This window comes from Oreochromis aureus, linkage group 8, assembly GCF_013358895.1.
Source record: "Oreochromis aureus strain Israel breed Guangdong linkage group 8, ZZ_aureus, whole genome shotgun sequence".
NCBI lineage: Eukaryota > Metazoa > Chordata > Actinopteri > Cichliformes > Cichlidae > Oreochromis > Oreochromis aureus.
The window spans coordinates 1,101,340-1,125,410 of NC_052949.1; the positions used below are offsets into that span (position 1 = coordinate 1,101,340).

General features: G+C 47.3%; 2 protein-coding genes across 4 annotated transcripts; both read left to right on the top strand.

Moving 5' to 3' along the window:
• The first annotated feature begins 16,033 nt into the window (after positions 1-16,033).
• On the top strand, positions 16,034-19,326 carry LOC116324415 (H-2 class II histocompatibility antigen, E-S beta chain-like). Of its 3 annotated transcripts, none has more exons than XM_039616203.1 (6): positions 16,034-16,110; positions 16,477-16,586; positions 17,211-17,360; positions 17,641-17,928; positions 18,438-18,722; positions 19,085-19,326. In XM_039616203.1, the coding sequence occupies exons 3-6, from the start codon at positions 17,303-17,305 to the stop codon at positions 19,198-19,200; spliced, it is 747 nt and encodes a 248-aa protein (XP_039472137.1). In that variant the 5' UTR covers positions 16,034-16,110; positions 16,477-16,586; positions 17,211-17,302; the 3' UTR covers positions 19,201-19,326. The 3 variants fall into 3 exon arrangements, with proteins under 3 accessions (XP_039472137.1, XP_031600859.1, XP_031600858.1); XM_031744999.2 differs by having other exon boundaries at positions 16,060-16,110; positions 16,482-16,586; XM_031744998.2 differs by lacking the exons at positions 16,034-16,110; positions 16,477-16,586 and having other exon boundaries at positions 16,916-17,360.
• A 1,386-nt stretch (positions 19,327-20,712) lies between these two features.
• Positions 20,713-23,681, top strand: LOC116324420 (RLA class II histocompatibility antigen, DP alpha-1 chain-like). Its single transcript, XM_031745005.2, has 4 exons — positions 20,713-20,846; positions 21,534-21,788; positions 21,952-22,230; positions 23,004-23,681. Exons 1-4 carry the CDS (start codon positions 20,789-20,791, stop codon positions 23,168-23,170), a joined length of 759 nt encoding a protein of 252 aa, XP_031600865.1. The 5' UTR covers positions 20,713-20,788; the 3' UTR covers positions 23,171-23,681.
• The last annotated feature ends 390 nt before the right edge of the window (positions 23,682-24,071 follow it).

A 24,071-nucleotide genomic window follows, 5' to 3' on the forward strand; every position in this document is an offset into this window, starting at 1 on the left:
ATGATGGTATGGTAGGAATGAAAGCACACTGACTAAATAAACACAGGAGGTGATCAGAGGAAGTGAAAACACAGGGGATGTGTTTGAAGGCCTCTTCAAAATAAAACAGGAAACATGATGAGACTGTAAGTGCGATGGAGATGAAGCCAGCCGCGGAGGTGTGGATGGCGAATGACCAACAGCTTCTAACGTTCCACAAGTACTCATTTATTTAAAATATCAAAAACAAAAGCGTTGCCTCTACCACACATTACTTCAGACCACACTAGTCCGCGTACACACAGGAGACTCCATTACAGAGGTGGTATGAAGAAGAACAAAAAAGGGTGTGACACACCAGTCATGAGACAGGAGGCGCCACCATGCAGCGATACACTGCATTACAACAGCAACTGTTACAACACGCAGACATGAAACACATGAAGGGCGAGGGAGACTTGCTGAAGACAGGGAAATCTAATAAACAATAACTACAACAACAACCTAGGCAGAGTAGAAATGAACTTAGATAACCTAAAGAACTTAAACATAAACCATAAACATCAAAATATATTAAAACTCAAAATGCTGGGTTAAATGACCCAGGATCGTGACACAATGAGAGCAGGATGGTGGGGAAACACATTTTTAGTCACGTCTGTCAGAGAAATCTGCCCCACTCCTCCGTCCCTGCTTCAGGGTGAACATATGGTGAGCCGCCGAGTCTTGGCTGGAACCATAGCTGGATTTGCCCGATGGGTCGATGGTGATTTTTTGTTTTTATGGTGTGAGTACAAGAAAACAATTATTACAATATAATGTGTTACATTTGCTTAGATAAGAGGGTCCAGCAGTAGATCAGAGGAATAGGGAAGGATTTGTCTGTGTTTTAGTTTGGCTTAGCTGTAGGCCTGAGAGTGTGTGTAATTGTGTAGAGGGAAAGGAATTTATTGACACTGGGGGTCAGCTCTCATTAAAGGAGACAGTAAGCTACAGTGGGGGATGCTGAAGCTGATGTTTTTACCTGAATGTAATAAAAGCTCATAATTGTTATAACTTAGAAGGAGGTTTGCAGGAGACTCTCCACCTTATCTGTAAATGTAAGACAACAAGAGGCCAATGGCCCAGTGGATGCAGAGTGGGGGTCTCAGTGTTTGTAATATGTTAACTCTGTTTTGTATGTTGTGTAGAGGAATTTGGTGTAGCTTGGGTGAGGAGATTACTTTTATGACTGGCAGGAAGTCACATACACAGAGACACACACACACACAGTGCTTTAACTGTTACGACGCACACACACACACACATGCACAGTCACTCACGTGCTCGCACATATATACACAAACACAGAGTTTGCAACACACCATGTGGGTTTTACGATGGGGTCGCTTCTATAAAGCTGGTTGTAACGAACAAAGAAGTGGAGATCTGCAGAGGGACACCGGCCTGGCACATCTCCCCTTCTAGAAGGTGCATGCTTAACTGAAGATGAATAAAGGTTTTGTAAAATGACTACTGAGTCCGGTGCCATCTCTGGATGCCCGAGGAATAAAAAAGAACTGGGGTGAAACTGCTTTTCGTAACAATGGGCCGATGGTTTTTTCTTTTTTCTTTTGTAACGGTATAAACAATGAGAGGTGGTGGATTGGCCAGATGCTGGCCGATGTGTAAAAATAACTCTGTTGTTTGGTGGTGGCTATGGCGGAGCTTCCACAGAGGCCAGCAGGTGGATGTGGGAAAGGGGAGGCAGGAGGAGCAGAGACCCGAGGTGGCCGCCGGTCCAAGTGTCAGGTGAACTGAACTTCAGGTAAGAAGTTATGACCTGCCGTCTATCCGGGTCAGATATAAACCAAGTTTACACTTCCGGCGCCCCCCGTGTGCGGCAGCCTGTTACAGCAGCTCTGCTCATTCTGAGTTTCTTTCTTTCTTATCTTTTTTGTTCTCGTAATTTTTATAACTAACGTATTAGTAATTAGACTCTGCAACCATGTTCTACCGTTTTGTGCTAGTTCTGGTTGTTTTTCTTAGTTTTTTTCTACTTTTTTCACCCGTGTCTGGGGACCCAGAGCAGGGATCCTTTGTTTACAGTAGGGATCAGCTGTTAGCGCTGCGTCCAGCAGCGGTACTGCCGGCGGACAGACTCGACATTCCCAGTGAACTGAGGAAGAAAAGACGGGGGTGTCGTGCTGGGAAGGAGCGCCGTCGCCCGAGAAGGAGACGTTATCGACCATCTCTTCCTTCTGTAATTATTGGAAACGTACGATCTCTGCTCAATAAGATGGATGAGCTAACGTCGCTAACGTGGTCACAGAGGGAGTACCGGCAATGTAGCATCATGATGCTAACGGAGTCGTGGCTAACACCGCTAACTCCGGACACGAGCGTGACACTACCGGGATTCCAGCTGCTGCGAGCGGACAGGACGAGAGACAGCGGTAAGAGGAAAGGCAGGGGACTGGCAGTGTTTGTGAATGACAGATGGTGTAACCCTGGGCACATCACTGTGAAAGAACAACTCTGCAGCAGAGACATTGAGCTGTTAGCCGTTAGCATGCGTCCATACTACCTGCCCCTGGAATTCTCGCATGTTATCGCGATAACAGCGTATGTCCCCCCCTCGGCCAACGCGGATGCAGCCTGTGACACTCTCCACTCTGTGGTCAGCAGACTGCAAACACAATCTCCGAGAGCCCTCTTCATAATATCAGGGGACTTCAATCATGCCTCACTGGACTCCACACTGCCCACCTTCACCCAGTATGTGACCTGCCCAACCAGAGACAATAAAACACTGGACTTACTGTATGCCAATGCTGAAGAGGCATACAGTTCATCACCTCTCCCTCCCCTGGGCAGATCTGATCACAATCTGGTGCACCTTGTCCCTGTGTATGAGCCCTTAGTGCGCAGGGAGCCACCAGCCACCCGCACAGTGCAGAGATGGTCGGAGGAGAGCGAGGAGGCTCTTAAGGATTGTTTTGAGTCCACTGTGTGGGAGGTGATCTGTGACGACCACGGAGAGGACATCGACAGCCTTACTACATGCATTACTGACTATATTAATTTCTGTGTGGATAACACCGCACCTACCAGGACTGTGCGGTGTTTCTCCAACAACAAACCTTGGATTACCCCAGAAATTAAAGCCGTCCTCAAGCAGAAGAGGAGGGCCTTCAAATCCAGAGACAAAGAGGAGTTGAAAAGGGTGCAGAGAGCTGAGGGGACTGATAAGAAATGGGAAGGACAGCTACAGGCAGAAGATGGAGAACCAGCTTCAGCAAAATAACGTTGGTGAAGTCTGGAGAGGCCTCAGAACGATCTCAGGCCACAAACATCAGAACTCTCTGCCTGGGGGGATGTGAGGTGGGCAAATGAACTGAATCATTTCTTCAACAGATTTGATTCAGCCATGAGGCAGTCTCCAACATCGGCTGCAGACTTACCCACCCCCACTGCTGCTGTTCCACCTCTGACACCTCAGACACTTCACACCTCCTCTATTCACCCTGCTCACTCCTCCCACCCCCAACAACAGCATCCAATACACACTCAACACAAGGCTCCAGCCTGTCCCTCTCAACCACCCAGGTTCGGAGGGAACTGAGGAGGATTAAAGCCAAGAAGGCAGCGGGTCCAGATGGCATCAGCTCGAGGGTCGTCAGGTCCTGCGCGGACCAACTGTGTGGGGTGATGGAGCACCTCTTCAACCTGAGCCTGAGGCTGGGAAGAGTCCCACAGCTCTGGAAAACTTCCTGTGTTGTTCCAGTGCCAAAGACTTCACGCCCCAAGGACCTCAACAGCTACAGGCCGGTGGCTCTGACATCCCACCTGATGAAGACCCTGGAGCGGCTGGTCCTGGCTCAGCTTCGGCGCCTTGTGAGCTCATCACTGGACCCACTTCAGTTTGCCTACCAGCCTGGCATTGGAGCGGATGATGCCGTCATTCATCTCCTACATCGTTCCCTCGCTCACCTGGAGACCGCTGGGAGCACTGTGAGAATCACGTTCTTTGATTTCTCCAGTGCCTTTAACACCATTCTTCCCTCGGTTCTGAAGGACAAGCTGGAGAACTCTGGAGTGGACCATCACCTCACAGCATAGATACTGGACTACCTCACTGACCGACCACAGTATGTGAGGACTCAGGGCTGTGTGTCGGACAGGGTCGTCTGCAGTACGGGGGCCCCACAGGGAACGGTTCTGGCGCCGTTCCTCTTCACCATCTACACTGCAGACTTCTCCAACAACTCCACCCAGTGCTTCCTGCAGAAGTTCTCTGATGACTCTGCAATAGTCGGCCTCATCACTGATGGGGACGACAAGGAGTACAGAGGACTGACTCAGGACTTTGTGGACTGGTGCCAGCTGAACTACCTCCAGATCAATGCCAGTAAAACCAAGGAGCTGGTGGTAGACTTCCGAGGCACAAACATCCTCCACTGCAACCACTGAACATCCAAGGTATGGACATTGAGGCTGTGGACAGCTACAGGTACCTTGGTGTTCATCTGAACAACAAACTGGACTGGACTCATAACTCAGACGCCCTCTACAGGAAAGGGCAGAGCAGGCTGTACCTGCTGCGGAGACTCAGGTCGTTTGGAGTGGAGGGCCCACTCCTGAAGACCTTCTATGACTCTGTGGTGGCCTCAGCCATTTTTTATGGTGTGGTCTGCTGGGGAGGCAGCATCTCTGCTGGGGACAGGAAGAGACTGAACAGGCTGATCCGAAGGGCCAGCTCTGTTCTGGGAGGCCCTCTGGACCCAGTGGAGGTGGTGAGTGACAGGAGAATGGTGGCTAAGCTGTCATCCCTGATGGACAACATCTCCCACCCCATGCATGAGACTGTGAAGGCTCTGAGCAGCTCCTTCAGTGGGAGACTGCGGCACCCACAGTGTGGGACGGAGAGATTTCGCAGGTCTTTCCTCCCCACTGCTGTCAGACTCTACAACAAAGACTTTTGCAGCTGATCAAACACACAAACCCACACATGTGCAATAAGACTGCTATATGTGCAATTCTTCTTCTGACGAAGTTGTGTTTTTGTATTTTCCTACTCAGTTGTATATAGTATTTGTATTTCTATTTTATTCTATTGTATATATTATTCTATTCTATTTTATTCTATTGTACATAGTATTTTATTTTATTTTATTTTATTTTATTTTATTGCATTCCAGTGTTTTCTAATTTCTGCTACATAACTTTGCACTTTTGCTGTAACAAAACAAATTTCCCACCTGTGGGACTAATAAAGGCCATCTTATCTTATCTTAAGTTTAGGTGGAGTTTATTTTCGTTATGCTGACTTTTTACCGTCAGTTACAATAACTCGTACTGCGTGCTAGCTAGCATGACGGAGTTTCTATACAGCTGGGTGGGTGCTGTGATGTTACTGATAGTGAATTATTTTATTCATACAGTTAGTTAGTAGAGTTGCCAACCGTCCCGTAAAAAATGGAATCATCTGGTATTCAGAGAAAATATTACGCGTTTCGTATTGAGGTGAAAAGGAACACAGTTTGTCCCGGACTTCAGCTAGAATGAAAAAAGACACACAAGCTGGAGTCATTCTGTCGTTATGCTGTCAGCTGCCTCCTCTTCTCTCATTCTCTCCCCCTCCCTCTCCTGTTGCTACTTCAATCATGAAACTGATCAATGATCAGCTGATCAGCTTTTCTCTTTTGTTTGTTTATCGCCCACTTTGCGCCAGAAAGAGGATGTCGCGCTAAACAACAGCAGCACGTTTAAGCTTGATCAGCTGTTGTTAGAATTTATTTAATATTAATTTCTAGTATCAGCTGATGTTTGCTGGAGCCACAGCTGTAAAGCTGCTGGTCATGATGTCGGTTTGGATATGTGGTGAGAGGGAAACATGAAGAGGAAACCAGGAGATGTCCTTACTGAATCATCAGAGCTGAACAGGTGATGGAGAAACAGGTTTACCTTTTAGGTGACATGAATGAGTTGAAGGGAAGTTATGATGTCATGATCCTGGGTCCTTTTGACCCAGCGTTTTGTGTTTTCTACTAGTGTCATTTTGGTTCTGTTCTTCCTCCGGTTTAGTGTTGTTCTGTTCTGCCGTCTACCCTTGTGTTAAGTCCGCGTTTGCTAGTCTGTGTCTTTGTGTGTATGTGTTTCCTGTTTTATTGTGACGGTCTGTGCCTTATGTCAGTGTGTCCTGTTTACGCTCCTCCACCTCGTCAGCTGTGATGTCTTCCAGGTGTGTTCCCCTCCTGTTTCCCTTCCCTGATTCCTGGCGTGTGTATTTATAGTGTGTGTTACCTCGTCCTCGTCGCTGGTCTGCCTGTGTTGTTTCCCTCGTTCTCCCTGCGCCTCGCCATGTGTGATTTCCGGACCTCCCTGCATCTGTGTTTCTGGTTTGCTTTGTTAGTTTCACCCAGTTTAGGTTTTTCAGTTCTCGTTCACCTGCCTTTTTGTTGTTTGTACCCACGCGTGTAATAAAGACTCACCTGCACCAGAGCTGCCGCCTTTTGGGTCCTCTTTATAAACTCCACACGCCCGCCACACTGGGCGTGACAGCACGAACCAGCCACCATGGACCCTGCGGCATTCAATCCATCCGAGGAGCTCCAAGATGACATCGCTATAATGTGGAGATTCTCCTCGGGAAGTGGCTGGAGAACCCTCCGTGATGAGCTTCGCCGTGTTGTTGAAAGTCGGCTTCAACGGCTCTTTTCTGGCCTGCCATGGCTTTTTGGGATCTCTTCCTCCCGACCATGCAGGCTTTTCTCCGGGCGCACACCTCACCTTCTCTCAGCCACCCCTGCCTCGCTGCCCGACTTGTCGGAGGTGAACTTGCCCGCCCGTCGGAGCCATCTGCGGGAGAAAACGCCGATCGCGCCTGCCACCCCACAGCCGGACGCTCGGACTTCTAATTCGCCGGCTGTGGTGAGTGAGGACTCTTTTCCGTTTTCGGACTGTTTGACTGTTCATTCTGGGGCTGTGTTCTGTGCAGCAGATAATGATAGGAACAGCTTATCGCCTGCTCTGCAGGTCTCAGCTCAGTTAGCTGCCCCGCAGCCATTCTCAGCTCAGTTAGCTGCCCCGCAGCCATTCTCGGCTCAGTTAGCTGCCCCGCAGCCATTCTCAGCTCAGTTAGCAGCCTCGCAGCCATTCTCAGCTCAGTTAGCTGCCTCGCAGCCATTCTCAGCTCTGTCTCCAGTGCCACGCTCTGCTCAGTCTCCAGTGCCACACTCTGCTCAGTCTCCAGTGCCTCACTTAGCTGCTCAGTCTCCAGTGCCACACGCTGCTCAGTCTCCAGTGCCTCACTTAGCTGCTCAGTCTCCAGTGCCTCACTTAGCTGCCCAGCCTCCAGTAGCTCACTTAGCTACCCAGCCTCCAGTAGCTCACCTTGCTGCCCAGCCTCCAGTAGCTCACTTAGCTGCCCAGCCTCCAGTAGCTCACTTAGCTGCCCAGCCTCCAGTAGCTCACTTAGCTGCCCAGCCTCCAGTAGCTCACTTAGCTGCCCAGCCTCCAGTAGCTCACTTAGCTGCCCAGCCTCCAGTAGCTCACTTAGCTGCCCAGCCTCCAGTAGCTCACTTAGCTGCCCAGCCTCCAGTAGCTCACTTAGCTGCTCAGTCTCCAGTGCTCCCCGTTTCACCTGCAGCCCAGGCCCCTGTGCCGCCTGTAGCTCAGGCCCCTGTGCCGCCTGTAGCTCAGGCCCCTGTGCCGCCTGTAGCTCAGGCCCCTGTGCCGCCTGTAGCTCAGGCCCCTGTGCCGCCTGTAGCTCAGGCCCCTGTGCCGCCTGTAGCTCAGGCCCCTGTGCCGCCTGTAGCTCAGGCCCCCGTGTCCCCTGTAGTTCTGGCCCCCGTGTCCCCCGTAGCTCCAGTGTCCCCAGTGTCCCCCGTAGCTCCAGTGTCCCCCGTAGCTCCAGTGTCCCCGCAGCTCCAGTGTCCCCCCGCAGCTCCAGTGTGCAGCTCCAGTGTCCCCGCAGCTCCAGTGTCCCCGCAGCTCCAGTGTCCCCGCAGCCCAGTGTCCCCCGCAGCTCCAGTGTCCCCCGCAGCTCCAGTGTCCCCCGCAGCTCCAGTGTCCCCGCAGCTCCAGTGTCCCCGCAGCTCCAGTGTCCCCGCAGCTCCAGTGTCCCCCGCAGCTCCGCCGCTCATTCCGTCACCAGTCTCACACACTCACTTCATGCAGGAGAAGGTCTAAGTTCCTCCCAGGGAGATTCCTGCGCTTTAGCTGCTTCAAGTAAGTAATGCACCCAGGGCCTCCCAGAAGCTAGGTTTCACCCCCAGCTGTTTCTGGACCCCTGAAGATTAAGCAGCTCTCAGAGAACTCCTCCGTGTCAGTGTTGCCTGGGCAAAACCAGTGCTCGGTGCATTGCCGGTCACCTCTGTGTCAGCTAGTGGCCTCCTTGACCGCTGGCTCAGTCATGGCTTCCGCTGGAGGGTCCGAGGGACCGCTCCGCCTTCGCTTCCTGTCGCCGCTGGAGGGTCCGGGACCGCCCGCCTTTGCTTCCTGTCGCCGCTGGAGGGTCCAAGGGATCCGTCCCGCCTTTGTCTCCTGTCGCCGCTGGAGGGTCCAAGGGACCGCTCCGCCTTTGCTTCCTGTCGTCGCTGGAGGGTCCAGGGACGCGCCCGCCTTTGCTTCCTGTCGCCGCTGGAGGGTCCAAGGGATCCGTCCGCCTTTGCCTCCTGTCGCCGCTGGAGGGTCCAAGCGATCCGTCCAGCCTGCAGCGCCTCCGTCTCCGGCTTCCACGCCGCCGCCAGCTGCAGCGCCTCCTCTCCGCTTCCACGCCGCCGCCAGCTGCAGCGCCTCCGTCTCGGCTTCCACGCCGCCGCCAGCTGCAGCGCCTCCACCAGCTGCAGCGCCTGTCTCCGCTTCACGCCGCCGCCAGCTGCAGCGCCTCCGTCTAGCTTCCACGCCGCCGCCAGCTGCAGCGCCGCCGCCAGCTGCAGCGCCTCCGCCTCCGGCTTCCACGCCGCCGCCAGCTGCAGCGCCGCCGCCAGCTGTAGCGCTCCGCCTCCGGCTTCCACGCGCGCCGCCAGCCAGCAGCGCCTCCGCCTGCTTCCACGCCGCCGCCAGCTGCAGCGCCCGCCTCCGGCTTCCACGCCGCCGCCAGCTGTAGCGCCTCCGCCTGCTTCCACGCCGCCGCCAGCTGAAGCGCCTCCGCCTCCGGCTTCACGCCGCCGCCAGCTGCAGCGCCTCCGTCTCCGGCTTCCACGCCGCCGCCAGCTGCAGCGCCTCCGTCTCTGGCTTCCACCAGCTGCCGCCTCTTCATTCACGCCAGCTGCAGCGCCCGTCTCCGCTTCCACGCCGCCGCCAGCTGCAGCTTCACCATCCACGCCAGCGCAGCCTCACCATCACGCCGCCAGCTGCAGCGCCGCCGCCTCCGGCTTCCACGCCGCCGCCGCCTGCAGCGCTTCCGTCTCTGGCTTCCACACCAGCTGCCGCCTCTTCATTCACGCCAGCTGCAGCGCCTGCGTCTCCGCTTCCACGCCGCCGCCAGCTGCAGCTTCACCATCCACGCCAGCGGCAGCCTCACCATCCACGCCGCCAGCTGCAGCGCCGCCGCCTCCGGCTTCCACGCCGCCGCCTGCAGCGCCGCCGCCTCCGGCTTCCACGCCGCCGCTTGCAGCGCTTCCGTCTCTGGCTTCCATGCCAGCTGCCGCCTCTTCATTCACGCCAGCTGCAGCCTCACCATCTACGCCGCCAGCTGCAGTGCCTTCGTCTCCGCTTCCTCGCCGTCACCTGCGGCCTCTTCGTCTCCGGCTTCCTCGCCGTCACCTGCGGTTCGTCACCTGCGGCCTTTTCACCTGCGGCCTCTTCGTCTCCGGCTGCCTCGCCGTCACCTGCGGCCTCATCGTCTCCGGCTTCCTCGCCGTCACCTGCGGCCTCATCGTCTCCGGTCCTCGCCGTCACCTGCGGCCTCATCGCCTCCGGCTTCCTCGCCGTCACCCTGCGGCCTCATCGTCTCCGGCTTCCTCGCCGTCACCTGCGGCCTCATCGCCTCCGGCTTCCACGCCGTCACCCTGCGGCCTCATCAGCGCCGCCTGGTCCAGCCTCCGAGTCTTGGCGCCGCCTGGTCCTATCCCGTCGGGGTCTGCTGCTGACTGGCCACTTTCCAGGCCACTGGCCAGGCGACATCGCCGCCGTGGGCGGCCCCGACCGCCTTTCGCCTGAGTCGCCGCCGCTGCCGCCCTCACGGCCGCCCCTGAACTGTGCCCACGCCGGCGCCGCTGCCGTCCACACGGCCGGCCTCCTGAACTGTTTCCTGGGCTCCGGTGCTGTCGGCCCCTGGCCGACCCCTGAACTGCTTCCACGTGGCCGCCGCTGCCTTCCGCACGGCCGCCCCTGAACTGCTTCCACGTGGCCGCCGCTGCCTTCCGCACGGCCGGCCCCTGAACTGTCTGGGCTCCGTGCGGTCGGCCCCTGGCCGCCCCCCTGAACTGTGTCCACGTTGCCGCCCTCACTGCCGGCCCCTGAGGTGTTCTGTTTTGGACTGTTTTCCTGTGTTCTGATGTGTTTCCTTTCTGTCTTCTTTTGGTTTTGGACTCGTGTTGTGTTTTCTGGTGCTCCTGTTTTGGTTTTGGCTTGAGCCTCCTTCCTGGACCCCCACCGCCCGCCCTGGTCGGGTTGTTTTCTGTTTTTGGGCGTTTCTTGGTTTTCTTGTTTTGGGCTGTCTGGGGCCAGCCTTTGAGGGGGTACTGTCATGATCCTGGGTCCTTTGACCCAGCGCTTTGTGTTTTCTACTAGTGTCATTTTGGTTCTGTTCTTCCTCCGGTTTAGTGTTGTTCTGTTCTGCCGCTCACCCTTGTGTTAAGTCCGCGTTTGCTAGTCTGTGTCTTTGTGTGTATGTGTTTCCTGTTTTATTGTGACGGTCTGTGCCTTATGTCAGTGTGTCCTGTTTACGTTCCTCCACCTCGTCAGCTGTGATGTCTTCCAGGTGTGTTCCCCTCCTGTTTCCTTCCCTGATTCCTGGCGTGTGTATTTATAGTGTGTGTTACCTCGCCCTCGCCGCTGGTTCGTCTGTGTTGTTCCCCTCGTTCTCCCTGCGGCCTCGCCATGTGTGATTTCCCGGACCTCCCTGCATCTGTGTTTCTGGTTTGCTTTGTTAGTTTCACCCAGTTTAGGTTTTTCAGTTCTCGCTCACCTGCCTTTGTTGTTTGTACCACGCGTGTAATAAAGACTCACCTGCACCAGAGCTGCCGCCTTTTGGGTCCTCTTTATAAACTCCACACGCCCGCCACACTGGGCGTGACATATGAACTGTTTCTGAGAGACAAATAACACCAGGATCCTTTTTTTATGTAGCTGACAGCTGGTAACTGTGCAGGGGCGGGTCTAGCACAGTTTTGCCAGGGGGCCAGGTAGGGCATTATCAGGGAGAGGGGGGCACAAAGTACTTTTCTTTCTTATTCTCATTTAAAATGTCTCGCTTTTAACAAAAATTATTTGAATCTTACAACATCATCATCATCTGATGTGAAATGTATAGAAATCACACATATACCAACAAAACAGTGTACATCACTGTCACAGCAGCGTTTGTTTTCATTCAAAGGTTTAATGGCTTTTCCTATAATACCTGGTGGGCCGGTGTCTAGTCAAAATGCCCGGGCCCATTTTTTGTCCCAGTCCAGCCCTGGCTGGAACCTTTGTCCAGAACACAGAAGTTTTGATTTTGGCAGAATAAGTGGCACAGGTTTGGTTCTGCTGTCTAAAAACTAGTGCACATTGTGTCAAAAATCCCCCACTCTTGTCTAACTCACCAGAAAACTTTTCTGGAACCAGTAACAGGTGCTCCTGAAGTGGAGGTGGAGGAGAGTGGGGAAGAGGACAGGCGGCAGCCATGCTTAGTGGTGACAGCAGGGCCCAATGAGTGGTTAGCAGCATACCTTTTAGCTCCGTTACTACCTGCAGTAGTGGACTCTGTTCCTTGGTGATATGCTGGAGCATTTTTTCCTGGCACATGTCTGCCTGTATCGATAGCTCCTGCTGTACCGGGTTTGAGTCAAGGTGGTGGGTAGAAAGCAGACCCAAGCGCAGGACTCTTTCAAGCAACAGACAGTGAGTTTATTTACAGTGAAAAATACAAATATATACAGTCCTCCACCACTGTGGCTCCTGTGGAGATTCTCCTCTGAATCCCACACAGAGCCAGTGTCTGTGAAAAAATGCAAAAACAGTTCCAAATAATCCGTGCTCCGACCCGTGGTTCAAATACACACACTTCCCTCTTGTGCTCCCAATCCGTGACTACATTGACCTACTGTGTTGTAGTTATAACGGCTGCACAGCCATTAAATAATTTCCTGTTTTTTCTCCCTCTGCTTGTTTCTTCCTGTCTTTGAGGCTCTGGACCAGCACTCCCAGGAGCTGTTGGACAGAAAGACATCAGGTGAGTGGGAAGGATTTTGTTTTTTGTCAGTGACATTTATATTAATCAGGCTGAACTTGAATCATACTTTAGATCCGCCTGTTTTACTGCTTGTTGTGTGGATGCTTTAAGCATTCACACTATTGAGTTCCTCTTGGGACTTCCGTACACTTTTTGGCACTTAACTACTTCCACAATTTTCAGCCGATTTTCACCGTTCAAAATTTAAACTATTCTGCTATTTCTGCTAATGTGTGCTATGTCTTTTGGTATTTTTCACTATTATACTTTTTAAAATATTAATCTTAATTTGTCCCATTGAAATGAATGGGAAACTTCTGCAATTCTGCAAAAATTTGCTTGTTTTTGAAACTTAACTACTTCCTCATATTTTCACGTAGAACAACCATTCAAACTTTAAAATGTTCTCAAATTATTGGGCTATTCAGGTATAAATCAGCTTTTTCAAATCTTTTACCGTTTTACTTTTATGCCTCTTAAAGTTTTCAGTTGCAAAATTGTGATTTTTCACAAAATACATGCGTTGTTATGGTTGCTATGCACTTGGCTTCCAGTGTGCCACTGAAGGTTTTGCAGTCTTCTCTTCATGTCCGAACAACTTCTTGCTACTTGCTCAATTTTCACTCAAATTCCACAAATTATACATCAAAACGTAGGTATTTTTGCTGGCTTTCCGAAAATGTCACTATCATTGTTGTGGGATTTACAGAATTTTGGCAAATCTCCTCAGACCAACACAAAGTCGCAAAACTCTCCATACAATGTCAATGGAGAGCTTGTTCAAAATCACTGCTTGATTTCTGTAATGAGAGGCATATTCGAATCGTCATATCTCCTTAACGAAGCAAAGTTAAGACATAAGGCTTGTCCCAGTATATCTTCAGACACTCCTGACGCTCACAATTCAAGAATTATTTTCTCACCTATTACCGTTCTGAAATGAGTTAGACTTGTTTGAGGGTAGGAAATTCGTCCTTCGCTCAGATTTCTTCAGATTTCAAACTCTGGAAATGAACCACTTTTTTCTCTCGTCATATCTTCTTAATGGATTTCCACAGAGACCTGAAAATTTCCATGATTGTTCACCAAAGCCTGCTGTCTCTTATGGTGAAAGAATGATATTGATACTCCAAATAGATTTAGAGTTAGAAAGCGTTGTTTGAGGGCAAGTCAAGGCAGTTTTTGCTTTGCTCTACTCAGTTATGGTGCATTAGAAGTGAAATATCTTTAATAATTCATATTTTAATGATAAATTGTCAACACTTTAAGATTCCCCCATCTCTTCTGAACAAAACGGTGTAAGAATGACCGTTCTAGCCCCTACGGTTAGGAAATTATGGCCATTTGTTTGAGGGGAGTCGTCATTATGAGAAATAGACTGCAAAAATCCTGTGTCTCTCTGTGCTGCGTGCACCTGTTTTGGCGGGAAAAAGTGCACAGGCTCTCTGATTGGTGGATTCAAATTCAGCAGCTCACAGGCTGCTTGACTTAGCTAGAAACTGACTTCTCTCTCCGTGTGTGTGTGTGTGTGTGTGTGTGTGTGTGTGTGTGTGTGTGTTTGTGTGTGTGTGTGACAGAGAGCGAGAGAGAGAGAGAGAAAGCCTTTTTATGGGATCATCCCATTGTAAGATTCAAATTCAATATATTTAGACTGGTTGACTGAATTGGATCTTGTGTGTGTCTCTCTCTGTGCATGTGTGTTTCCTTATGTGTCCATATTTGTGATTGTGTGGCTGTTATATTTTTTTTTTTGCCGATTTTTTTCATTTAACAAGTATATTTGAGGGACCCTCAGCATGTTCAGCATTTTTTCAGCTGTCCATTTTGCTTTTCCAATTTTTCTGTTTAAGTTATTACTATTGTGCTAAATCATAGCATTTCTGCTGTTTTATAAGATTTGTGCTAAATATAGTATTTCTGATTAATTATAGTTTTTCTACCAAATCATAGTACAGTATTTTTGCTTTTTATAGGATTTTTATAGGATATTTATATTGCTTAATATAGTATTTCTGCTTTTTATAGGATTTATGCTTAATATAGTATTTCTGCTAAATGTAGTATTTATGCTTAATCATAGTATTTCTATATATTTCTGCCAGGTCCCCAGGAAGCCAATCCTCTGTGAGGACTGAGGCATTCAAATTTACATATCAGGGCCTGCACGGCTTCCCAGCCAGCCAATCATATCTGAGGGATGAGACATTCAAATTTACAAATCAGGGTCTGGACGGCTTCCCAGCCAGCCAATCATATATGTGGGCTGAGGCATTCAAATTTGCATATTGGGGCCTTCGTGGCTTCTAAGCCAACAAGTCATCGATGTCATATATCTCTAAAAATTCATATTTTAATGATAAATTGTCAACACTTGACGATTCCCCCATCTCTTCTGAACAAAACGGTGTAAGAATGACCGTTCTGGCCAATACAGTTAGGAAATTATGGTCATTTGTTTGAGGGGAATCCTCACTATGAGAAATAGACTACAAAAATCCTGTCTCTGTGGTGCGTGTGTGCACCTGTTTTGGCGGGAAAAAGTACACAGCCTCTGTGGATTCAAATTTAGCAGCTCCCAGGCTGCTTGACTGAAAACATGCTTCTCTCTCCTGTGTGTGTGTGTGTGTGTGTGTGTGTGTGTGCATGCATGAGAGAGAGAGAGAGAGAGAGAGAGAGAGACCCTCTTTAGGGCAGCATCTCATTGTTGGAAAAAAATATAATATATTCAGACTGGTTGACTGGCATAGACCCTCCGTGTGTCTCTCTCTCTGTGCATTTGTGTATACATATTTGATTTTGTGTGTATCTGTTGGCTGTTCCTTCTTGTTTTTTAAATTTATTTTTATTTCTTTATTTTTTTTCACAGGTGAACAACAATTAGTTTTGAGGGAACTTAACCATGTTCCGTTTTTTTTCAGCTTGTCATCTTAATTTTCCAGTATTTTCACTTAAGTTATTACTATTCTGCTCAATCATAGTATTTGTTCTAAATCATTGTTATTATGCTATATTGTAGTATTTCTGCTAAATCATACTATTTCTACTATATTATATTTTTCTTTCTAAATATAGCATTTCTGCTATATAATTATATTTCTGCTATGTTATAATATTTGTGCTAAACCAGAGTATTTGTGCTGAAACATAGTATTTCTGCCAAATGATAGTATTTCTGTCAAATTATAGTATTTGTGTTAAAACATAGTATTGATTTAAAATTACAATATTCATAGTTCATCACAGTGTCTCTGGTAAATCACAGTATTTCTGCTCTGTTGTACTGTTTTTCTAAATCATAGTGTTTCTGTAATGCTTAAGTATTTTTGGCTAAATATATTCTTTCTGTTATCTTATACTATTTCTCCTAAATTCTTGTATTTTTGAGAAGTTATCATGTTTCTGGTAAGTTACAATATTTCTGCTAAGTTCTGCTATGCTATTGTATTTCTGCCAAGTATTATGTTTCCTCTAAGATATTGCAGTTCTGCTAAGTTATTCCATTTTAGCAAAGTTCCTTTGCTTCTGCAAAGTTTTTACAATTTCTGCAACTTTTCAGCTTTTTCAGCTAGTTTTTGCATACAGCTTCAGCTTTAAAGCATCCACACTGCATTTTCGCAGGAAATGCAAATTTTTCTAGTTTCATTTGTGCTTTGGTTTGGGGAAGTTGCTTCTTTCCTGATCTTTTCCTGTCTTCTGTTATCAGACCTGAGATGTGACTGCTCTCTGCTGTTGCTGTTGACTCCAGTTAATCCTACAAGACACGCTGTGTAAGTAGATACAAACAGCGACAGTTTGTCTGCATTTATTCAAAGATCACATCCCACAGACTTAGAGGGTCCACACTGTCTGCACTGTATATAGTGAAATTTGTTTTGTTCCCACATTATTCTGCAGATCATCAGAGTGAAAGTTATTGTCTATGTTTGTGTAGCCCTTTTTAAAAATATGCTTTCATGACATTATTGTGAGTGGGGTGGTGGTCAGGGCGATCCACACTGACAAGTGGGACACTCTCCGGTGGGGAGGGAGCCTGAGATCGTCTAAATCAGGGTCTGTTCTATAGTAAAAGCAGAAAAATATGTTTAAGGAAGGAAATAAGTTGGTGATCTAAAAATCTGATTGTTTGCTTGCAGGACAGCAGGAGAGATGAGTCCTCCGTCACAGATGGTCAGTGAAGACACATCCACTGCCACTGTGCTGAAAGGAAGTGGGGATAAAAGCATAATGTGATTTTTTTTTTAAAGTAAGTTACAACAAATTGTTTTTTAATTTAGTAGAACTGGTTTGTCAGTGGGTAAACAGTTAGTACTGCACAGTCAGAAACATCAAGTTATTCTTAGTACTGCATGCTCCCAGTGAATAACTTGTCCTAACGTAGTTCTCAGCTTTAGCTTTACTTTGGTTTTCTGAGGCAACAGGTTTGCATAGTTTTATTAAGTTCTGGGAAATAATTAGATTTTACAGTGTTGGTGATTACATCATTTTAAACTCATTGTGAAATATGAATGCTGCCCGGCCTTGGCTGCTGCTGACTCATGCCAACAGACAGAGGTCACACGGGGTCAACTCAGGTGGTGTAATAGAGAAACTCGCTGGTCCTGTGAGAGAAGAAACCTTCAGCTCGTCTGTGTATTGTGTCACTCTTCCTACTTATTTCCTCATTTATTTTTTTATTTTGAAATCTCGTTTGTGTGACTCTGGCTATGTAATTTCCTGTGTCGGGGTGTTTCCAGTTGTTTGCCCTCAGCTGTGTATTTTTAACTAGTTGTGTCTTTGTGTATTTAAAGTCCAGCCCTCGGCAGTTTGTCTTGACTTCCTGTGCACTTTTTCTCTGGTCTGTTTTTGTTTTGGTTATTTCACCTGTCAGTGTGTTTCCTGCCTCTGGATCTGCCTTAGTGAACAGGAAGCTGTTCAAGTTCCTCCTTGCACCAACCGAGCTCCGTCCTGATTGCTTGAAACATGGATCAGCATGGTGTGTGCTCCCTGCTTCTGCTGCTTTTACTCCTGCGTTCAAAAGGTAAAAAATCGTGTGACTTACAGGTGCTGCTGTATGTGATATGAAGTGTTGCAGCATTATAGAGTCAATTATAAGTGAAGTCCTTAAGGTGAGCTTCAAGTTCAGCTGGTATTTCTGAAGGTATTTCTTTACAATCCCTGAAAAGCTGAGAAATGTTTCTGTATTCAGAAAATAAAACCTGAACTCAAGACGACTGAATGAAAACATGATGAGCTGATAATTCAGGCAGTGTGTAAGTGTTTACCTCAAACTGTAGTAAAATATTCATTATGTTGTGCAGGTGTGGCTGAAGATGAAAAATACTTCCACATTCTGAAGACCTGTCAGTTCATAGAGAAAAGCTCACAGTCTGATGTTCACTATCAGGTTCAATACTGGTATAACGGACTCCTCCAGGCGTTTTACAACAGCTCTACAGAGAAGGTGGTCGGATTCACGCACTATGGCAAAGTGTTTGCAGATGAGGTTAATAAAAGTCCAGACTACCTTAAAGTTCGAAGAAATGATCTCAACTACTACTGCAAAGTCCTTGGTGCTGTGCTGTACAAGAATATTCAAGTCAAAGCAGGTAACAGCAGAGAGGAGGAGCCACATCAGGCCGCCTACACTCTCCTCTTTATTTGATCTAACAAAGCTGTTAACAACAGACTGAAGTAAGTAAACCTGTGGATACATGGATACATCCCCCCCCGGGCTGTGTGTGATACCTGATCATGTTAGGTCAGGTTTAGTTTGGGACTTTGAGCCGTAAAGAGATTCACTCACCAGCCACTTTATTAGGTACACACATTCAATGGTTCATTAACACAAATCTGTCATCAGCCAATTACACAGCAGCATTTCAGGACATGTTGACATGATGATGACAACCAGCTGAAATTCAAAGTGAGCATCAGATTGATGAAGAAAACGAGTTTGAACATGGCATGGTTGTTGCTTTGAGCGCTTTGAGTTTTAATCCAGAAAACCAACATCTGTGAAAACAATGAAATGGAAGAACGCTGAATTATAAAACGAGCTGTTAGTTGCTGCCTCATTAAAATGTTAGAAATGCTCTGACACGTCTCTCTGCTGCAGTGCCTCCTGTCTCCAGGCTGAAGTCAGTGACGTCTAACAGCAGTGAAGACTCTGAGGTTCTGGTCTGCAGTGCCTACAACTTTTACCCACAGCAGATCCGGCTGTCCTGGCTGAGGGACGGCGTGGTCATACCTGACCCCCCAGGTATGATGATCACAGAGATGCCTGGGGGAGAATGGCGCTATCAGATTCACTCCTACCTGCAACACAAACTGAATTCAGGACAAAACATCACCTGCATGATTGAACATAGGGGACTTCAGGAGCCTCAGCTGCTGAAATTAGGTAGGAAAGCAAGTTTCCTGCTACAGACATAAAACACATTTGTGTGATTCCTTTAAATGCCCACCTCGTCCTCGGGGCTTTTTCATGACGCAGACAAATCAAATCTCCAAAGCACTGTTGTTACATTTAGAAATAAATGTTATATTAGAATGCACACTTTCATGTTAAATCAGTGCCGTCACATCTCATATATAACTGACTGTCTGAAAAGAAGTGACACAGCTGTCCTGCAGGCGGTGAGGCCACATCGCTGACATCAGCTCAGTTTCTTTGAACTGTTTTTCACCCGACGCTACAGTGACTGAACAAACTCTACATAAACATTTTCAATAAAATGTGACAAAGTGTGTGTTGTTCTGCAGAGCGGTCTGAAGTGCAGTCAAACAGCGTGATGCTGGCGTGGGAAGGAGCCATCCTCGCAACGGGGCTGTTTGTCCTGCTCGCCTCTGTAGTATTTCATTGCAGAAAGACTCAGTGAGCAGAAAACAACATGTGCATCCTGACACTGATGTCAGAGGAAATCGGTGCATGCAGTCACTGTGTAGTCAATGATTTTGTACATTCAAAACTCATTCAGCTATGAAATAAACCAAAACTCTTTGGATCTTAAGACTCTCATTCTACTCTGATTACAGTTGTATAATATTTGTTGGAAGCTTTTATTATGAAGGAATTCCCACATGCACGGATATTTGGACCTGCTGGGTTCTTTTTGCTCTTTGTGTCTGCAGCTGGGACTCACCGACCTTCATGTGTTAAAGTAATGATGGACCCTGTTTGTCTTTGCTGTGGTGAGAGATTTGTAGCATAACATGGACACTCGAATGAAGAAGGAAGAAATTCAACCAGATGTGTTCAGAGCCCACAGAAGCTACACAAAGTGTAAATTATGTTATTAGGCAGTCTACTTAAAAGACCTTTGTGTGTTTCTGCCAGAGTTTGGGTCGTTAAAAGTCAAAATGGAAATTGAGAAGAGGATAAAGACATGCTGTGGAAGAGAGACAGAGATTAATAACAGATATGATTCAATGCAGAGAGGTCTGTTAACACATAGTGAGTGAAGAAGAAACACCCAGTGCATCATGGGAATCCCCGGCAGCCTACGTCTATTGCAGCATAACTAAGGGAGGATTCAGGGTCACCTGGTCCAGCCCTAACTATATCTGCTTTAGCAAAAGGAAAGTTTGAAGCCTAATCTTGAAAGTAGAGATAGTGTCTGTCTCCTGAATCCAAACTGGAAGCTGGTTCCACAGAAGAGGGGCCTGAAAACTGAAGGCTCTGCCTCCCATTCTACTTTTAAATACTCTAGGAACAACAAGTAGGCCTGCAGAGCGAGAGCGAAGTGCTCTAATAGGGTGATATGGTACTACAAGGTCGTTAAGATAAGATGGGGCCTGATTATTTAAGACCTTGTATGTGAGGAGCAGGATTTTGAATTCAATTCTGGATTTAACAGGAAGCCAATGAAGGGAAGCCAAAACAGGAGAAATCTGCTCTCTCTTTCTAGTCCCTGTCAGGACTCTTGCTGCAGCATTTTGGATCAGCTGAAGACTTTTCAGTGAGTTTTTAGGACTTCCTGATAATAATGAATTACAGTAGTCCAGCCTGGAAGTAATGAATGCATGAACTAGTTTTTCAGCATCACTCTGAGACAGGATATTTCTAATTTTAGAGATATTGCGCAAATGGAAGAAAGCAGTCCATTGTGTCTGCATTTCGATCCAAACTTTGGTTTTAATAAGAACACACCCACGAATGTGTGAGTGTGAGAGAACAGAGTTGTACAAGCTACACACAAACTCATTTGTATAATGATATTTGCCATTAACTGATAGTGGCAAATGGTGGGGAAAATATTCCCTTAGTAAAAGTTTAAATACCACACAACCTTCTGTTCTGGTTATTTAGTTCTAGTTTATTGTTGTGATTTTCTCCTTAGTGGTAAAGCTTTTACTTTGAAAGTCACTGTAAGTGTGACGACTGCTGCCAGGTTGACTGTCATCGGTCATCACGAGGTCTGAGCTTCAGCTTGCACTTCGTGTTGTTCCTGAGTACAAAGTGAAGGTATGGACTCCTCTCTGATGTTACTGGCTTTGGCTTCCTGTGTGTTCACAGCTCATGCAGGTAAACCTTCTTCCTTTGACTCATGTTGCTCTTCTGAGGAGTCTTAAACCAGTATTTCCATTGTGTTTGTCTTATACCCATGATGTCATGATGTGAGTCTCCAGCATTATGTCTCTTTGTGTTCATGGACAAGATTGTTGTAAAATAGTCTTCTGAACTCTCTACAGCCAGGATTTTTAAAAACAAAACTTTAATACACTGAAAGTGAAAATAACATTAATTTTACTTCATGACTTCTTTGTAATTTGTTGTCAGTCAGCACCAAATATGCTGCGTTTGGATCCTTACCTTGGGCATCCATCCATCACCTACTCAGCTGTGATGTTGTTCTGCAACATGTGCCACAGACAGTGCAGTACTGTTACACATACTTGAAGCTTGAGTTACACTGGATCAGGCTTAGCAGCTCTAAGTTACGTGTGTAAAGAAGATTCATGAGATGCAAACACAGTAAACAGTGTCAGAGCAGCAGTATGACACACTGAGCCTCCACAGGAGGCGTTCAGCTGTAGGTATCCTCTGTTCAGCTCACACTGTCCCTGTAGCTGTGCAGGATAACCTGAAATACATTAGAAGCATAAAAATAGAGTCAGACTGCAGATAAAAGAGAAACTGTTACCATGAAATCCCAGCGAGGCGCTTTCTGTACAGACACAGTTTAACTGCTGCTTTGTTTCACTCCTCCAGCTGTTCACGAAGAAACGCTGTTCTACAGCTGCTCTGAGTCTGGTGACGGTCAGGTACAGCTGCACTGGGACGGAGACCAGATCACGTATGCTGACTTTAAGAAACAGCATGCAGTTTGGACAGCCCCCTTGCTAAAAGATCTGGAGACAGCCATACTTTCTTGGTTTTTCCATCTAGCTTTAGACAGCAGGACTAGATGTGAATTCTATCTTGACAGAGCTGTGCGTCTGGACAACAGTTCAATGACATTAAAAGGTAAAGCCAGATTATTTCACCAGGGCATTGTGTGGAGATGTGTGGTAGTAGTGCAGACCTGAACCAAGAGTCAGAACAGAACCAGAAAACTCTGCGTGCTGATGTTTTACAGTATTAACAGGTTAACTGATTATCACTAACTGACCGTGTGATTTTGTCAAAGCCCCAGCAGTGGTCATCTATCCCATGGACGAGGCAGAGACGGGAAAGAACAACACAATTTACTGTCACATCAGGAACTTCTACCCCCCCTCCAACAATGTCACATGGACCAGAAATGGCATTCGGGTGACCGAGGGTGTGAATCTGAGCAACCCGTATCCTCAGACGGATGGGACCTTCAATCAGCTGGCCAGTTTCTCTTTCCAACCACAGTCTGATGATGTGGTGGAGTGCAGTGTGCAGCATCAAGCCCTGAGCCGCCCGCTCATCACTGCATGGAGTAAGACAGTCGCGAGGTTTTCTGGACACAAACTTGACCATGTGTATTATCTCTTTATATAAACTGAAGTTTAAACACATAGCTCGGCCTGTCCTCAAATGGTGGCACCAGGAGACTCCGTAGAATATTTCAGCTCATGGGAGCAGAAGTTAAAACATTTTTACTCTCACAGACGTCTGTTTGCCTCCATTTGTGTCACCTGGGGGAAGTTACCAATAAAGCTTGTTAAATGCAAACTTTGGTTGGTGTTGGTCGAACACACTGTTAGAGACTCACGTTTGCAAACACTAAAATCTTTATTCTAAGCACAGCGAGGCTTTCTTAGCATTAGATGAATTCTAATGTCCAATCCTTTGACCTTGTTGCTCTAAAACAGCCCTAAAACTCCTTTCTAGTGCTGTTTTTCAGAAAGGATTGTTTAGCATTATCCTGGGATAGCATGTTGTACCATGAGAGAATTCACTGCTGGAGTCCATGCAGCTCACATTACTGAGAAATTCATGGACAAACTGTTGAGCTTATATCATAAATGAGTTTCTGCTCAACAACTAAAGAATGTAGAAAAGAAGTTGCTTTACAGGGGTTCTCAGACCTCATGTTTCATCTCTTCAAAGTATAGCAGTATTATTATAGTATTATTACATGTATTACAGCGACCACAGGGACCTATTGAAGACATGATGAGTGATATTCATCCAAAGTATTCAGGTTATGAAACACTGAGTACTAAAGTGCCTCAGGTTTGATCTCTGGATCTCTTTCTTCTCCACCAGCACTGCCCATGAAGCCTGCTAGATCTGCAGCGGCATGGGTGTGTCTTTCTTTAGGACTTCTGTGCATCGCTTTAGGAGTCATCATCTTCATCATCTCTGCGAAAGAGTCCCTCCGACATAAGCTATCTGACTTCTGGCGGGCTGCATACCAGAGGGTTGCTGGATGAAGCCTTCAGAATACAAAGATGTTATTTTAACATAATTCAGTGAAAAGTATTTTATTTTGTATCCTCCTGAGAACCAGTTGATTGATTTGTCTGTTAATCTTTTGTTTCTTTGTCTCATTACCTATGATTCACCTCAGATGTGTCCCCCTGTCAGTGTCCTGTCTGTCTCTCGTTGTGTTGTCCTTCATGCTGTGTGTTACTTCGTTGTCTGTCTCTAAGTCACGTTAGGTTTCTTTTGTTGGATGATTTTGCTTCTGCCTTGTATTATGTTCATGGGCAGTAACGTGTAATCTGATTACTTTTTTCAAGTAACGAGTAAAGTAAGGGATTACTATTGCAAAAAGTAATCAGATTACTGTTGCTTCCCCGTAACCACGCTGCGATACTGCATTACTAAACCGTGATGTTGTTTGTGAAAGTGTCACATGACAGTGACGTACGAGCGTGCGACGTCCGTGGCAGCAACAGACGTGTGCAGATCAACAATGGATAATATGGCGTGTTGGAGAGAGTACGACCATGCAGCATTTATAGTGTGGAAGTAATCACATTACTTTGAGTTTGATTTGGTAAAAAGTGACAAAAACAGCGTCTGCTGTTCACTCTGTGTGGGAAGAAAACTTCTTTCTACAGCGAAAAATTAAACTTCAAATCTGAGCGAGCAGATGGTGGTTTGAGTTCTTGTGCCATGGTTTCCTTCGTGTTTCATCCTGTTATGTTTTCCACGTTTACCCAGCGTGTCATGCCTGCGCACGCCTTTGTTTTCCTCAGTGCTCTCTCTCCCCCTCCAGTCTGCTCTCTGTGCATTTCCTGTTTTATTGTGAAGATCCGTGTCTCATGTGAGTGTGTTCTCTTTTGTTTCCTTGTCTTGTCTCCCAGTCAGTCCCAGTGTGTCATCTCG